The sequence below is a fragment of the Python bivittatus genome, unplaced genomic scaffold, assembly GCF_059951505.1.
Source record: "Python bivittatus isolate LINGU-HERP-01145 unplaced genomic scaffold, Pbiv_v1 ctg000060_np1212, whole genome shotgun sequence".
NCBI lineage: Eukaryota > Metazoa > Chordata > Lepidosauria > Squamata > Pythonidae > Python > Python bivittatus.
Window position 1 is genome coordinate 9,346,329 of NW_028277044.1, and position 17,852 is coordinate 9,364,180.

At 38.4% G+C, this 17,852-nt stretch overlaps 2 protein-coding genes across 2 annotated transcripts in view; one reads left to right on the forward strand and one right to left on the reverse strand.

The window, feature by feature from the left end:
• Positions 1–102: 102 nt before the first annotated feature.
• POGLUT2 (protein O-glucosyltransferase 2) overlaps positions 103–17,852 on the forward strand; it is a 20,841-nt gene continuing 3,091 nt past the window's right edge. Inside the window, exons 1-8 of the mRNA XM_025164002.2 lie at positions 103–1,494; positions 3,739–3,944; positions 5,996–6,201; positions 7,298–7,375; positions 11,225–11,397; positions 13,017–13,254; positions 14,765–14,974; positions 16,475–16,564. Of these exons, the coding sequence (XP_025019770.1) occupies positions 1,313–1,494; positions 3,739–3,944; positions 5,996–6,201; positions 7,298–7,375; positions 11,225–11,397; positions 13,017–13,254; positions 14,765–14,974; positions 16,475–16,564 (1,383 nt within the window). The 5' untranslated portion in view covers positions 103–1,312. The remainder of the gene's footprint in view (positions 1,495–3,738; positions 3,945–5,995; positions 6,202–7,297; positions 7,376–11,224; positions 11,398–13,016; positions 13,255–14,764; positions 14,975–16,474; positions 16,565–17,852) is intronic.
• TEX30 (testis expressed 30) overlaps positions 15,413–17,852 on the reverse strand; it is a 14,891-nt gene continuing 12,451 nt past the window's right edge. Inside the window, exon 7 of the transcript XR_015795381.1 lies at positions 15,413–15,538. The gene's annotated coding sequence lies outside the window, so the exon portion shown is untranslated. The remainder of the gene's footprint in view (positions 15,539–17,852) is intronic.

Genomic DNA, 17,852 nt, shown 5'->3' on the forward strand with positions numbered 1-17,852 from the left:
AACCTGATTGGTTTCGGCTTGCGGGGACAGGGAGTTAATACGTAAAGGGTCCCGCCTCCTTTATTGTCGACAGATGACGGGCGCTTCTCGGGTGGGCGGCGACCGGTCCCTGCAGGAAGCTGGAGGGCAAGAGTCGTCTGTCCGGGGTGCTGTAGATATTTGGTTAATAAATATATGAATAGAAGTCTAGGGCGGTAGGATCAGTTGAGTTTCCCGATGCTGCAGAGTTGTCCAGGAAAAATTCTCATTCAGTTTGGAGGTCTTCAGGTGCACTGTTTTTTTTAGCTCGATCTTGTTTATGGCTGCTTGGAAAATAGTTAATTCAGTGCTCCCAGATCAGGATAGGATTGCAGCTGAGCAGCACGAGAAGCTGAAGAGACGGAGGAGGGATCCGGATTGTAATATGTTTGTTTAAGCCCCTTATATTCCTTTTTAAAGATATTCTTCAACCTGGTTAATAGAATGTTTCATAGCCTGCAACCAATGCAAAACACAGCATTCTTTCTATAGGCTTTTGCAAATATGCTTTCATTTAAAACACGAATTACATCAGGCAAGTGTGTGTGTGTGGCGGGGGGGGGGGTGTCTCTGGTCCTTGTGATTTTAAATCCTTTAGATAAACTAAATTAATTCAACACTGAATGCTGCAACATCTCTTACAGTGCTGACAATCGGGGGCTTTTAACCAAAAAGATGCTTTTTGGCATCTTGAAAGTGTTTATTTTAAAAATGCTGATTTTCCGACATTCCATCAATTTAGCTAGGTTTTCCGCCTATAAACTGTTCCAGATTTCCTGACACTATTGGACTACATTTCCCAGCATTACCGGTGAACCTGGGACGTAGCTCCCATGTGATTTTTCATTCGGAAGAAGTTTTATTGGACCAATGATCCCATTCCTTTCCCTTCTCCACCCCTTTGGGCTTGGCAGCAATTGTAAGATGTTACTGGAGAAGAAAGGGTAAAACCTGCACAGGCAAGACAAAGGAACTAGGATACTGTTTTTGTTCATTTTCCCCACTTTCCTTTCTCACAAATTATCCGGAGCAAAACCAGACATTCACTTCTAGATTTTTAAAGAGGTTGGAATGATTGGATAGGAATTTTTTAAAGAACGATTGGAATGACTGGAGCGTGCATTTAAGAAAGCATCAGGAAATGATGTGTGACTGACCAAATACTTTGACTGCGCTTGAAGGAACCGCACTGTACATACGTCTGCTCAATTTTCCCTAACGGGGCAATACTTTCGGCTCCCCCTCCTCTGCCTGGCATTTGGTTTGATTTGCTTTTTTAAAGGAAATCCTGTAAATGTTTAGCATCTGGTGGACTTGCTTTTTGCCTCTGGGGACAATTGTTCTAGTATGTGAATCACTTGATGGAACCCAGCTAAGTCCTGAAAGAAGTTTACTATGGGGACCTGGACTGAGTGCAGAAGTTGTTCTTCCTGCTCGGTATTTTTATATCCAGGCTGTGGACACTGAAGGGAAGAGGTAAGCACAGCTGCTTCTCTAGATAACAGCTTTTTAAATCATGGGGAGATATGGGAAAGAGTCTGTAAAACAATTCATGGCTTGTATAATTCCATATGGACCTGCAAGTGACGCAGTGATAGGTTTTTTTTTTTTTTTTGGTAGCTTAACAATTGTATATCTGTTTACTTCACTCCAGCTTCTGTGCTCATATACTTACCTAAACTCATATAATACCTAAAATGCAAGGAATGAGATGGTCCTGATATGTGTCCTAATTTAGGATGTGGAAATCATGGAATCAATAGTAAGTTGCTTTTCCTTTATTGCACTTGCAATAAGCTTGCAAAGTAGTGAGCTAAAAGGATCAATAATGCAAATACTTTAAATATATAATCCCTTAACTGAATGGCTATAATTTTCTCTTTAGCATATATCCCTGCATGGAAGCCCAGTTCCATAAGTGAATTGCTATATCTTCATCAGACTGCATAATTTTGCATATACGTGTGTGTGCATGCACGCTTCCATTAAAACTACAGAATCTCATTTGTTGTGTTTTCTTTATTTGGTAGCTTTGCAGCTTCACAGATCTATGTTAAATGTCTGGATGCCTTCAGCATCCCAAAAACTTTGAGAAAATATTTGCAATTCTTATCCTTTCTGGTCTCAGTCCTAAGCACAGACAATTTAAGTAACCCTTAGCTGCTTAACTGATTGAAACATTGTTGTCTTTATCATTTAAAAGTTGTAAATGATGGGTATATAATCTTATACAATCTGCTGTGTTTCCAGAGCATCCCAACTTTATATGTGGCTTGAATACTGGTGCTTTTTTAACAGATACAGAAAGAGAATTTTTGTATAAAATTATGGGTGAGAAACATTTTTGAGGGTAGAGAACAATAACTGCATGGCAGAAATAATGCAGTTTAGCACCATAGTTCATGATGGAACTCTTCTACATTCTCCCCGATCTTTAAAAGGAGGTGCAACTTCTGAAATAGGCTTCCTGAAGTTGTGAGTGGCACTGGGGCTTTAAAGGAGGATTAGACAAGTTGATGAAAGAAAAGGCCTACACATGATCATGATGGTGGTAGGCATCCATTAGGTTTCAAAGTCCGCGTGTTTCTCAGTAGAAGTGCTTGGAAACAACTGGCAGCTTTTGGGATATCAAGATAGACAGGATTCTGGGTTTTCCCTTGAAACAACAAAATGTTCAACCCATTAAACCAGGCAAATTCATGAAGTCTAGCATGAAACCATGCGGTTGCACCCAATCATTAGGGATCCTGTTCCACACGTAACTTAAATAGCTATTTGGATTTATGTGTAACGTTTTGTGTCATAGTGACATTATTCACTAGGCCAATGAGTATGAAATGAAATTCTATTTTATATATGAAGGAAGGCATCTTATGTTATCCTCAAATCTATTCAATGTTGATCTATTTTCAGTTGTACTATTCAGGCCTGGATCCAGCAGGGAAAATAATTTTAGACTATGGATTTAATCTCCTTATAGAGGCTTTAGATCTGTGTTTCTCCACCTGGGCACCTACTGATGTGTGGATTTCAGAACTTAGACTTGCCTGGAACTTAGAATGGCCATTTCTGAAAATTCTAGCAGTTGAGATTCACATATCTGGAAGTTGCTGTGTTTGGGAAATAGTGGTGTCTCTCTGCTCGTTCTGCAATATAAGGCTCTTGTTTTCTGTGTCAGAAATGTAGCCCCAGGGTATCACTTCCTGAATTGGGTTCTGGGGAAATGGAATGTCTAAGAAAAATTTTAAAAGATTATCAGGAAGTTCAGCAAGAAAGATAGCTGAAAGTCAGATTGCTAATTTACTAGTCTTTTCTTGCAATGTGCAACTTAAGTGGAACATAGTTTGGCTTCAGAGAGCCTGTAGTCTCCATTAACATGGGATATCAGTGACACTCAGGTGGTCTTGGTATGCAGGAATAGCTTGAGAAAAAGTTAATATGGAAGGGAGTTCCTTGAAAGTTAAAAAAAAAAAACACTAAATAGTTTTATAGATAGTATGATGCATTTTAATATGGTAGATTAGCCTTCTCCAGCCTGGCACCTTCTAGATGGTTAAGACTACAACTCCCACCATTTCTAGCTAGCATGGAAGTTGCCTGAATAGAAAAGGATGTATCAGGCTCATTCTTTTGGTAAGAATTCTTAAATCTTTCCATGTGTGGAATTGTAACCTGCAAAAAACTAGTTTGATTTAATAATTGTTTTTATCTCTTGAATAGATTTACCACCTCCCCTGGAGAAAAAGCATTTCAGGTGAAGATCACGGCACCTGAGGAGCAATTTACACGAGTGGGAGTGCAAATATTGGACAGGAAAGATGGTTCCTTCATCGTGCGATACAGAATGTATGCAAGCTACAAGAACCTGAGGATTGAGGTTTGGGCAAAAAACAAATATGTTGCCAAATCTCCATATAATTTAAAAGGTACAGAAACAGTGTCAAGGATCATACTAGCTTGAAACCAAATTATTTTTAAAAATGTAACCTTCAGTGAAGGACACACAAATGTCCTGCAATTTGGCGACAGTTTGACTTGTTTGGAATCATATTTTTATCTCATCAGAATGAGAAAATCCCAGATGCTTTTAATCTTCCCTTTCCCCACCAATGTGTATCCCAAAGGAGGATAAGAATGAATCTAAATTACATCTAGATTACATCTTGACAGGTATTGAAAATGCAGGAGTATTAATTTTTATGAATAAGCAAAAGAAAGCAGAATTCTGGAAGGGAATACTATGCCATTATTGCAATAATGCTTCCCCTTTGACTTAGGAGCTGATGAGGGAATGTGACAAAAATTTAGAACTTTCTCAGAGCGCTTCCACGTAGCCACCAGGTTTGCCTTTCTCACCCTCTGCTGTATCTTTGCACCACTGGATGAGTGTCTCATGGTTGATTGGATGGTCTTTAGTGAATGAGAAGAGGGGAGGAAGGAAAGACCATCTGGCCAATGGAAGCAAAGGAAAGCTGTTTTCTCAGCTAACCTCCCATTCCTGTCCTCATTTTCTCACTGTGCTTTTTCAGCAGGGGGAAAAAATGATTGGTCAAGGGAAGGAGCAAAGTAGCCCCTCCAACCACATTTGAAGAATGTGGATGGGGGAAGAAGCCAAGAAGTCATGGTGCCTTGATTTAAGGTGGGAAGGGGAAGTCCAAGAATGTGGTTGTGGGAAATGAGGTGGGAAGGCACTCTGTAGGCCCAGGAAAAAAAAGACACAGTATAAAATTGCCTGAGCAGCTTTTCATGAGAGATAAGAGGTGAGTCCACAGTTAACCATTTTATTTTTCCAAGCTGCTCAGAAGCCTTGAATAGAATCCAGGAGGGTGGCACTGATCTTAAATCTGGGGGGGAACTGTGCTGGTATCTGTGCCATCAAAGTTTAGAAGCACAATGTTCTAAACATTGTCATCTGCTCTCTTGAATAGTGCTGAGAACTGTTGCCATTTGCTTAAAAGTTAAGCCAGAGGATTTTTACACATTCTCAAACAGACTATTAGAATTCTGCCTCCTTAAATAATACAGTAAACCAATAGTTTCCAACCTCTTCCTGTTGGAGGACCTCTTTTTATTATCACAAGTGGTCAGCAATGGGGCAGTTGTGGACATCTTGCCCCCAAAGTATTTCAATCTAGAAATAAAATAATATGGCCCAAAATCTTGCAAGACAGCCAAATTTCAGAGATTTCAGAGTTTCCACCTGAAATGTTATGAGCTTGGGGCAAGAATGTCAAAATCTTGTTAGATTTGGTGATCTCCTGAAATTTTGGCCACTTATTCTTTCAATGCCTCTTCCAAGGATCACCTGCACTGCCCTCGTGGACCACGAGTTTGGAACTTTTTGCAGTACTTTATGAAAAATCTAGGCAAATAATTGAAATAAAGTGAATAAAATAATAATAATGGCAATATAAGCTATAGTAATGTCTGAGATCATTGGCTAGCTTCCAGAAGTGTTGACAAATTCCTAGCTTTATATTTTTTACATTTACATTTGAAGAGCTATAACAGGTTATATTTTAAGGCACTTGGCAAGATGTTTAACGATCACTGCTTGCAATGAAAGAAGAATAATTCTATAAATAAATAGGTAGATGTTTATCTTTTTGTCTCATTTCAGGGCAAAAAGTCTAAAAATGAAATTAATTTGGATGAATATTACTTTATAGCTGTTGATGTATTTCATCTAGAAATTTTTCAGCCAAGGGGAAAATGTTGCAACTTAGACATTGGCAGTGCTTAAGACAAAGTTAGATTAAGCCCAGATGGGGAGGCTAAATGAAAACTGTATCTGTGCCTTTGCTTGAACAACAATATAATATAAAGTTATTTTGTGCCTTTGCTTGAACAACAATATAATATAAAGTTATTTTGCTTTATCACAGAAGTCCCAAATCCATTCAGAAAGGAGAATCATTCTGAAGTTAGCCCAGACAAAATGCATAACATAACTTTAAAGCAACTGTATTGTGTACAGGACCTGTTTATCATGAAAACTGTGGCTGCCCTGAGGAAGATGGGAGTGCTTGGCTGGAAAAGATGAACTGTCCTCAAGCTATTCTGCAGATTCAGAAAGATCTGGCGCATTTTCCCACCATTGATCCAGATAAAATTGCCAAAGAAATTCCACAACGGTTTGGGCAGAGGCAAAGTTTGTGCCATTACACCGTAAAAGACAACAAGGTACACCCTGTGCTGTGGTAGCATAAATGATAATGGCTGTCTTACAAGTAAATGTCTGGAGATAAGCCCAGAGAAGGACGGAGAGTAGTTTCTCTGGGTTCAAGGAAGCTGGAAGATGTCAGATGGTACCTTTACACAGGTACCTGGCAGCCAAGTAGGCAATGGAAAAAAGTAGGACTACAGAGAGAGAGAGAGAGTAGTAAATCTCAGTGGTAACATTTCTCTTCTAGCTTTAGTAGCAAAACTACTGAAGTTTTATCTGAAAGCAAAGAGAGCATAAGAACCCAGAAACCTCTAAGGCAGGGCTGCTTTGCTGGCTCAGGTAGCTATGCTGTACCTGCCTCCATCAGGTATGGCATCAGAAGTTAGCAGGATGCTGTCTGGGTGCTCCTGTTTTTAGCAGTGATCCTTCTCTTCCAGCTGGTCCAAAGCAATAGGATGCAAAGTTAATTACCTCTGTACATAGAGGTTTTGTAGTTAAATAGTTACTCCTGTGCTCTCTACCATCAATTTTTACAACACTTAGTCATTGGATATAGTGGCCATCACTACAGCTTGTGACAATAAATACCAAGCAATTATGGAATGCGTGAAAAACTCATATATTTGCCATGAACTGAAGAACCTTTCTAAGTAAAAGTTATTATAATAGGAACAGTAGAAGTTACTGAAACCTTCAGGGGAAATTGGACTAGTTTCATTCCTTGATGACCGGATCCTCTTATAGCTTATATTGACAATATTGTTGTGAAGGACAATTTTGTTTTTTTAATTCAAGTTGTTTCTTGTGAATTTCATCTAATGGAATAGATTATTTCATCTAATGGAATATGGAATAGCATGATAGCCTTCCTCCCCCCAGCTAGTGTAGGGGATGGAGAGAACCATACTCCATGCCTACTGTAAAAGGTACCACTTTGGTAAGGATATACAGTAATAGTCATAATGAGTTGCTTAGAAGTTACAGAAAGTGAAGTCAACATATTTCTTTGTTTTTTCGTATAAGAGAATGGAAATGAGCCTAATATTGCTGCCTATTTCTTTGGAAAAGGGAAAAAAAGAAAACCCTAATTCGCTGATTCTTGAATTACTTTAGATTTATATAAAGACTCATGGTGAACATGTCGGCTTCAGAATTTTCATGGATGCTATTCTACTTTCTTTGACTAGAAAAGTGAGTATATGCTTTAACTATGTTATAAATTACAAAATCATTTTATTTTTAGTATACTTCAGTTTATATTTGACTTGATATATCCTCTGCCATGAACATAGTATCCAGAGTTCAGTAAAGGTAAATATAAACAATGAAATTTAAAAGAAACCAAATGAATGGATAGAAAGGGAAAGCTGTAATGCTTTGCATATTTAACTGTGAGGTATTTCCATGCAAGGAAAAGCTACTGACTTTATTTTTCTAGTCAGACACATAGATGTTCTGGTGTGTTGTCCACTCAGATGCTTTTTTCAGCATACTGGATAATGCATCAGTAGAATGTAGTAGTCCTAAATCCCCATGCTGCGCACAGAATATTGAATCCCACATGTGTAAATGATCTAGCCCAGTCTGTATAAATAAGAGAAGCCTGCAGGGTGTGTCCTCAGTATTTCATGAACAAAAATCCAGATGGCTCAGCCAAGCTAAGCTTGTTCATGCTTTTTAGGTAAAATAAAAATCCCCAAAGGACACCACAGCATGAGTAATAGCAGGGTGAGGAATCTATGGCCTTCCAGATGTTACTATATTAAAACTCTCAACATTCCTTCTTCTTGGCTATGTTGACTGCTGGGAGTTGTACTTCAATCTCATCTAAAGTGCCATGGCTCCCATCCAGGTCAAGAAAAGAGTATTTTTATTACCCACATAGAAATGGGAAATGCAGAGGTACGGTTATTCCTGGCTTACATCTGCAGGGATGATGGAATTTCCAATCAGTTCAATTGTCGTATACTTCATATATTTGAAATCACCCTTTCTATTTCCCAAGTCTTCCAAGTCCACTTTAAAGTTCCCTGAAGATGTTTTGATAATCTTCAGGTTTATTCTAGCAGCTGGACACTATGAAAATTGACATATTTAGATGGTGGAAAATCTGTGGTTTAATAACCACCAGCCAATCAGTTCCTGCTCTGTCATTCTTGGCCCACCCCTCACATCAGTTCTGAAAAAGATATCCTTTCTCCTCTTACCAGAGGAATAATTTTGCTAGCTCTTCATGGGCCTGCCATGATGAGAAATCCATTGCCATCCAAATTACCAATGTTGGCAATATGGCAATAGGTTCTGTGCTTCTTTATTGAATTAAGGCAGCATGCAGGGAACACAAGAGCTGGAGGTGGGGTGAACTGATTCCCTTTCAGTAGACACGTATTGAAGTGAAACTTGGTATTATTTTGGTGTTTTGAAAGCTTTCCTCTGTCTTCTAGAAAGAAGTGGGAATTTTTGGAACTTTGCACAATGCCAATCCCTGCAGTGATCTCAAAATTGAACTTCCATTTGGAAGTCCTCTCAGGTCAACTAGAGCTGTTCTGGTAGTTTTTATAGTTGTCAGACTGCCATCAAAGACACCCGGGTTCAAATCTCACTCAACCACAAAGCTCATTAGTTAACTTTGGGGTTGCTATCTCTCTACCAGTCTACCTCTCAGGATTTTTAAAAAGATATCCTTGGGTCAGGATAGAAGCTCTGGCTGCTAAACTTGATAAAAAGATGGGATATAATTTTAATTACTAAGTAAATTCCTTGAAATTTAAAAAAGTAGTAATGGTTGAAATTAACTCCTCCCCCCCCCCTTTTTTTTGTCTGCTACAAAAGTCCTGTAGTGAATTTAAACTGGACTAGGATTGAATGATAGAATAAGTACATTCTTCTTTTCCCCAAATCCCTTCCATAAATGAATATTTGCCCTTCTTCATAACACTTAGACATGGATTAGAATACATGGCTGAGTTTTTTTCACAGAGGTTGAATAACCCTTTGGGGTTAAGGTCCTAAACCAGTCAACCTCTCCCTTGTCCATTCCTGGTGCACTGGTTCCAATCTGGATCAGACCTCCTTCTACACCCACAACATACAGAGAGATTGTAACAGATTGGATTTCTGTGATTGAATCTCTTGACATTCGTAAAACTCAAATGAATTGTCTATTTAGCTGTTCCTTCAGGGGAAAAATCAGTTTTATTCTATGGCCCATATCTTAGAGGTAGTCCACATGAGTTTTCCTCATCACATATTTGAAATTTTAGCTATCATCTAACAGCTGTAAATTACTATTAAACCAATGATAGGCTTAATGCACCTCTTTTATTTTTTAAAGCAACTCTAAACCCTAAAAGATGAAAAAAGGACCAAAAAATTCTATACTTCTCTTTTACTTCACAAACAGATCACCCATCTCTGCTGTAAGTAAATGTTGGCTGTCGTGTTAGATCACTGATTTTCATATTTTCTATCTTATGAGAGCAGCCCAAACTTATTACTTCTTGCTGCAAAATCTCTATATATTCTGGGTTATGCTAGGGTGTATACCCAGTTCATGTGGGCTGCAACCAAGAGTTTTGGATTTTACCGTGGCTTTGAAAGTATGATACAAGACTGTAGAAACTCAAGATACCACTGTGAATATTTGCAGGTGACAGACTAGCAGCAGAGGCCAAGCTACCAGTTTTTGAGGAACAAATCAGCCATGATTAATCTGGTAATTGAGGAATTCCCGATAAGCTTCTGAGGACCCCTCTTTGAACTGTAGGCCACTTTGAAGGACTTCACAAATTTGAAGTGAAGCATTCCACCTGACTTCAGGAAACCTATTTAAAAACCTTTGAAATGTGGATGTATAGTTGCTGAAAAAATATAATACATATTAGAACTATAGACCAGTAGATGGCATTGTACTCATAAGAAGTTCGGCTTTGAATTAAGTATTTTCTTATTTGTTAAGGAGATAGTAAATAATGCCTTAATATTTTGTATTTTTTCTACATTTATCAGTCTTTACAAAAAAAAAAAAAAAAAACAGTTTAGGAATACAGACTTGGCAAATGCATTGATTTAAGAAAATCACCATTTCCTTTCAGCTATAAAGTTGAGGATAATAATACTGGCCTACACTGTAGTGTTATTCTAAGCATACCAATACAAGAGAACATATGTAACTCAGAGTTGAACATGGAGTCCTTGGTGCTCTCTGAACTCCACGCTTACTTGCACAGATGATGTTACCTAGTTGGGTAATGAAATATTTACAAGCAAACAACCAAGCTCAGAGAGCACCAAGGACTCCGCTATTCTAAGTGTTATTTATTTATTTATTTATTTATTTATACATTCGATTTATTTATTGTCCGCCCATCTCCCCCCAATGGGGAACTCTGGGCGGCTCACAAAGTACATATCAACAATTACAATTCTACAATTAATTACGTTATGTGACCAGCAGGGGTCGCTAGGGGGTCATCCGGGCTTTTCCTCCTCCGTAGATCTTCCTCGCCGCTCATGCCGGCTGCGTTCGGAGTTCGACCAGCACCGGTATTTGCCCCCTGCGCAGCACCGCCGGTGTATATATCCAGCATATATACCAATTACTGATGTATAAATTGAACATTTTAATGTGGTTTTTGGAAAATGAATAAAAATGTATGCCAGAAAATTATAGAAGGTCAGTGAAGGCTCAGGAACTCCATTATAATATATATTTACTAATCATCTCCCGCAAGAAAGGTATCTGCCATTAATGTTCCAATGGAGGTGAAAGGCATCTGCCATTAACGTTCCAGTTATGCTCTCTAAAATGTTATTCAGTGGCCAGAATCCACTTCACAAATCAAGGAAAAGTCACGTTAGTCTTATTTAATGAGATTGTAACCCACCAAGAGTCTTTTGATTGCCATAGGGAGAAACTGAACAAGCAAGCAATAAGTAAATAATAAAAATATTTACAAAAAACAGCTGTCCCTTTTGGAATCGTGAAAAGGGGATATGTACAATTGCATATTGTAAATGCCTTGTTTTATTGTGTCTTAGGTGAAAATGCCAGATGTAGAGTTTTTTGTGAATTTGGGAGATTGGCCATTGGAAAAGAGGAAGTCTTCCCAGGATGTCCATCCCATATTCTCCTGGTGTGGATCCAACGATTCAAAAGATATTGTAATGCCGACTTACGACCTGACAGATTCTGTGTTAGAAACAATGGGGCGGTAAGAATTTCTCTAAAGTTTATAGGAAGTCATTAAAAATGTTACACACTTTCAAAGCAGGTTTCTGATTGTTGCTCTTATGGACCGTGGCCTAGGCAGCCTAAACACAAGATACTCTCATCCCTGAAGCAAGGTAGGGTCTTTGTTTTAGCAAAGGTAAAGGTAAAGCAAATGAAAGGGTTGTGTAAGAGATACTTTTCTCTGCAGTGGTCAGTGATAGAGGCACCAGTGAAAGGGTCCCAGTTTCACCACAGGCCTTTCATCACATGCCCAGTTCAATGCTGTCTTCTCTTCCCAGGTATTTGCAGACAAGGTGTAGGGGGAAGTTTTGTTTGTGTTTGTTGTGAAGCAAACACTCTACCTCCTTCAGGGAAGCAGCATCAGGACAACAATTTCCACATATAACTAATGCTGTGCAATCCACTAGGGGTGTGCAAAGTATTTTGAATTTGAAAGAACCCCAAAGCCTTCTAGAGTGGTTGGAACAACCCATTTCAGACTTGAAACGATTGTTTTAATTCAGAAATCTTGGCACTCTTCTATAATCTGCCTTGTGGTTTCTCCACAGCTCTCTTCCACTGTGAAAGAGACCTCAGTTTTTCTAACTTACTTTTTATACTTGGAATTGGTAGAGGTGCTGTTGTAGGTGTTGTTTTCTGTTACTTATTTTTCCATTATGCTGAAGCCTCCCTGACTGCCCACCCTTCCCAATCTGGAGGAAGCCCAGTGGGAGGATATAAGTGCAAGAATGCTAAACACTGTTCATGGCAATTTCATTTAAAAAAAAAAATTACCCTTAAAAAAAATGAAGGCAGAAGTCATCAAACTGAATGAGAGTTTGTAGAAAAAATAATTCAAGAGAATTCTTCTGCACTGTATTACTTATAACCCTCCCAAGTTTTTCCCTATTTCTTCTGTAAGGTGGAAAAAGTGAGATTGCTCCATAATTTTACGGATGCCTCTAGGATCCTCCATCTGGAAACTCTTTTACCTTCCTTTTACCAAATGTTGGACAGCCTGGGTTAGATTTTAAAACAGAAGTTCTTAGCCTGGAGTCGACAGACCCCCTGAGGGTCTGTAGATAGATTGGGGGAGGGGCATGACTTTGGAAGGGAAAAAATTGTAACTTTATTTTCGCTAACCTATAACTGAATGTTAGCTTTTCACTGAATAATGGATGCAGGCAACCAAGTAATTTATGGCCTCTAGGCTCCAAAAATGTTAACTTCAATACATTTCAATATCTAACCTATCATTTAGGTTATACCCTAAAAAGGGTATTGTTTTGTTACTGTTTTAACAGATTAATAAAGAAGCACGTGTATTATGTAGTACGTATTTGTTTTTTTTTAGTATTTGGATAGGTGAGCATGATTGGCTTCTGTTGTAATAAATCTGTATCTATAGAGTTTATTTTATGCATTTAAATATACTATTACGTCTCCCATTGGGTTGTGTAACCCAATCCATGGCAGTTCTCCTTTAGTCAGAAGCATCAAAGGATGTAAAGGAGCAACACTGTTAATGGGGAAAGTCTACCTCCTGCGTGTAAGACCTTCCTGAAACGCAGGCACAGATCTCTCTTTCTTATGAACATTTTCCCCATTTTTTTCCCCAAGAGTCAGCCTGGACATGATGTCTGTTCAAGCAAATACTGGGCCACCATGGGAAGAGAAAAACACTACAGCAATCTGGAGGGGTCGTGACAGCCGAAAAGAGAGGCTTGAACTTGTGAAAATGAGCCGAAAGTTCCCAGAAATCATTGATGCAGCCTTTACAAACTTCTTCTTTTTCAAGCATGATGAAAGTCTCTATGGCCCAATTGTGAAGCATATTTCCTTTTTTGATTTCTTCAAGGTGCATATATCAACATATGTTTTTCATTCTGGCAGACTTTATTACAAAAATATATTGGAATAGAATCAAATGTTGCAAGCTTCCTAGATCTAGTGGTACTCTCAGGGCTGAGAGGGCTTCTGGGGTGCATAGGGGGATACATTTTTTTTTCTCCCTCTTTCTCCAGTCCCTTCTTTTCCTCTTTCTTTTTCCCCAATCCCATCTTGTGAAATAAGTGGGAATCAGCAGCAGCTATGATTTGCCGAAATATCTTTTAGCAATTTCTTTATGGTGTGGCTGCCTGGAGTTTTATTCCTCCATAATCCACCTGTTCTGTGAGAAGATTAAAAAGAGAAACTAAAATATTTCAGCAGTTGCCATAGTTCTTTGGGTGTCCTGGTTTGTGGACCTCTGAACCTACACCTGCTGTTACCTCCTTAAGGGCACCATTCTCTTAATGAAGGTAACCATCAAGGTTATTATCCATTTCTGCAACTTGAGACTGCTTCTAAACAAACAATACTGCTCAATAGCTAATTTAAATAAAAAATGCAATACAGGCAATAACAACTGGGGTGTTATAACCAGCTCAGAATCTATGACAGTTGAACCTCTAAATGTTCAGGCCTTCTTGATATCCCTTCAGAGTAATACCCTACAGAAATCTCTGGCAGATGTTGGTATTTAGAGGGCAATACTTAGATTGGGATTCAATTCTAGTTACCCCAGTTGTGCAACATGTTTCTGCCCAGTTCCTGGTGGTTCCATGCTGCTAAGTTATGTCATGCTATCATACCAGTACAAATAGTAGAACATAAAGTACATCTACATAAAAGTGTTTTGGGGGATCTGTGAATGGGAGAAACAGCAATGCTATACTATATTACTGATGCTTTAGATACAGATTTCTTTAGTTTTACAGATAGTTGCGGTTAGTAAAGGTAAGGATTTTTAAGACCAAGAGCTAAATTTTCTTGCTCTTTGCTCAATAACTTGCAGTCCTTTCAGATGTCGTATTATAGCTCCCATCATCTCTCATTATTACCTTGCTGTCAAAAACTGATAAGTTATAGGGCTGAACATTTAGAGGTCCACATGTTCCCTACCCTGACTTAAAATGTAATTGAACCACTACTGTGAAACTTAAGCCTTACTTACAACGTGAAAGATAAAAATTCTTTTGTAATAAAATCAACTCTGAGTTCATAGATTTCTACATATGCTGTGGACTTAAGTTACATTTAAAAGTATAACATAAAAATGTAGCATGTGAACACCACAGATGTGTTTCCTATTCCTGTGCTAAAGAATACAACAATTGGCTAAAATTTCTTATTCACTGCACATCCAGTAGGAATTTCAGGTCTGATACCAAATAATGTGTGAAATGGCTCTATCTGTGGAATATCCTCTACCCATATATTCTACAGACATTTGTCAAGAGCTCAATTCTTGGGTGGGCTGGGGGAGAACCTTACAATAGGACTATGAGAATCATATGCATATTAATGATGTGATGTGTATTTTGCAGTATAAATACCAAATTAATATTGATGGCACAGTGGCTGCATACAGGCTGCCGTACTTGCTAGCAGGAAACAGCTTAGTGCTGAAGCAGGATTCCATCTACTATGAACATTTCTACAATGAGCTACAACCTTGGACGCACTACGTTCCGTTTAAGAATGACCTGAGTGATCTCATGGAAAAACTCCAGTGGGCAAAAGATCATGACGAAGAGGTAAAGATGCATTTAATTAATAAATGAACTTCTGTTGGTTGGTATGATACAAACCTATTTAGTTTGGTTTTGTGAAAGATTATTATGCAACTCATACAGTGGGAAGTTGGTTATATTTATCCTGTAGGTTATCCTGTAGCAGTTGCCAGAGATAGCTATCATTAGTGCATTTCAGAAACTGTTGTTGACCTCAACAGACAGTGGCTCTCCATAGTTTGAGGCAGGAATTGTTTCCTCCTCAGCTTAGGTGCAAAGAACTGGCCCTGGGATCTTTTCTGAATGGAAAGCACATACTGACCCCGGAAGTATGTCTTTTCTATCATGGTGCCTCCCCTCTCAAATGAGGGTCCCCCTGACAACCAGGTGGCTCCCACCCTGATGGCATTCCAGAGGGCCTTAAAGACCTGGCTTTTCCCCCAGGCATTGGGCTAGGGTGGCTGGAGCTCCTTCTGGGCGAATGACACATTTGTCTTACTGACTGGTTCTGCCATCTGGTTATTACTATTGTTATATGCTTTATATATATGTTAGATATAGTTGTTGTCCAAGCTGTCAGTGTCCAAGCTGAAACAAACAAACAAACAAACAAAGGTATTAGGTACCAGTCACTAATTCATTAGCCTGGCAAGAAGTCCCTGAATGATCATTTTAAGACTGGAAAGTACTCTGAACTTGGTACTCTATTATATGAGCACAGCTTTTCTCCTTATCCTATCCTGCGTGTTTATTTTGGAACTTCAAGCCTAAAGAAACTTCTGTGAAACTTGGAATGGTGTCACTATTTTATAGATTTTTGTATTTATTTCAGCAGGTAACAACATCTGTCTGACTTGGTGTGGGCTCAGAAACTAAGTAGGTCAGATTTGGTTAGTACTTTGTTGGAAGACATCCAGGAAATACCAGTCAAAACGTACTGTAAAAGAAGGTAGTGTCAAACCATTCCTCTACTGCTGCCAGGCAAACCATATGGACATGCCCATGAAGTCAGATGAGTTGAGTCCATGAATTTCAAGGAGATTCACCTTTTATTTAAAACCTAATCTAGTTTTTGATTCACAGTTCTCATTTGGTATCACTGTTATTGGCTTCTTGGTGTGCTCTGAACTTGTTGGTGGTCTTGCTCATATTTCATAACCAGGCTAGGCAACATCATCAGCACACTGATAATATTACCGAGCCGGTTCATGAACCATCTGCAGTAAGAAAAGCAAACTCAGAGCACACCAAGAGTCCAGCAGTTCAGCGCTGAGCTACATATATTTCCCACTGTTGCTATCATTATTGCCTGCTAAGTAATACTAGTAATTTAATATTTCTCCTTAATTAGCTTTTTCAGTTTGATTTATTTTGAGTTGTGATAATTGAAAATTGATTGATATGTGCACAGGGATGGGTAGGAGAAAAGAAAATTTAGGGAAACTAAAGTTTGAATATGAAAATACATTAATTCAGTATTTATTCCATCTGTCTTCCCCTACCCCCATTTTTTCCCCTTGATAGGCAAAGAATATTGCAAAAGCAGGACAAGAATTTGCAAGGAATAACCTTATGGGAGATCATATATTCTGTTATTATTTCAAACTATTTCAGGTCAGTTTCATCTTGCTTTGTTGAATTGACATTGAGTTCTGCTCAGCTAGGGGATTAACAGTGGACCCCAGCTTTACAATATTTAATTTTAAAAATTAGTACTTCATTCTGCTAACAATTATGGGACCGCTTGTCTTGTTACATCTCTGTCCGCTGAAATTTATGAGAAAGTGAAACTACCAAATGCAAAAGCTAATTGAAGCCTTTTCTGTCCCCAGTAATTTCTGAAAGCAGGGTATGAAAAGTAACATATGAAAAAGTATGAAAACCCATGTGTGTAAAAATGGATGGAAAAGAATTAGCGTTACAGTTTTTCTCTAATTCATATCATTTGAGGGAGGAACCTTTGCTAGAATATATTGGATCCCTTCCATTCATTTACTATTTCAAGTAAGCATATTAGGTTTCTGTTTTGTTTTGTTCCAGAGCTTCCTAATATGTGGACAGCATCTCCCAGGCTTACGTACAAACAAATGGGTTCTTGGCTCTGTAGCACTAGAAACAGTAACAGTTGCTCAGAGGAAGATGTTACTTGTCTGAGCATTTTGGAGCTGATATTTTTTTAGAAAGTTTCTAATGGAAAATAGTAGCATCTTAAGATCAACACAGTTTTATTTACTACATATCTTTTTTGTATTTGACCCCACTAATTAATTAGATGTGCTGGACTTCAGAAAGAGCTTTTGGACCTCAATAGCAAATAGATATTTTTAAAACAATGTGACTAGAGTGTTGAGTTCTTTTATCTGTGAATGACAGATTATCAGCCCATGGTATGAATCAGCTTAAGTATTATGATTAGGTGTAGAGTCACCTGAGAGTGAAATATGTTCTCCATCCTTGATACTGGTTGTCATGGCTTTTATTGAAAGATCTTGCATGAAGGCAACATGTCTTTGTGAGCGGAGCACTCCAAAATGTCTTCATTCCTTCTATGACCTTCATTTAATTAATTATATCAATTCCTATCTTCTGACCAAGGAACAAAAGTCAATGAATCTACCTTTCTCTCCCTCATTTTTATCTTTACAACAGCCTTATGGAGTAGATTAAGTCTTCCTCTCTGTCCATTACATCAATTGTTACTTTGCAACTCTGAAGAGCAGGACAGCATCTAAATTAGATGATAATTTTTATCTATTTATGTATTCCCATAACGTGTCCATATCTCCTAAGCCCATATTTATTATCCCTAACAAAATTCATTTTATGGATTCAAAACGTTCTGCATTCAGCTACATTAGAATTGAACATAGACTGTCCAGATTATTGGGCAGCTTTTAAAAAC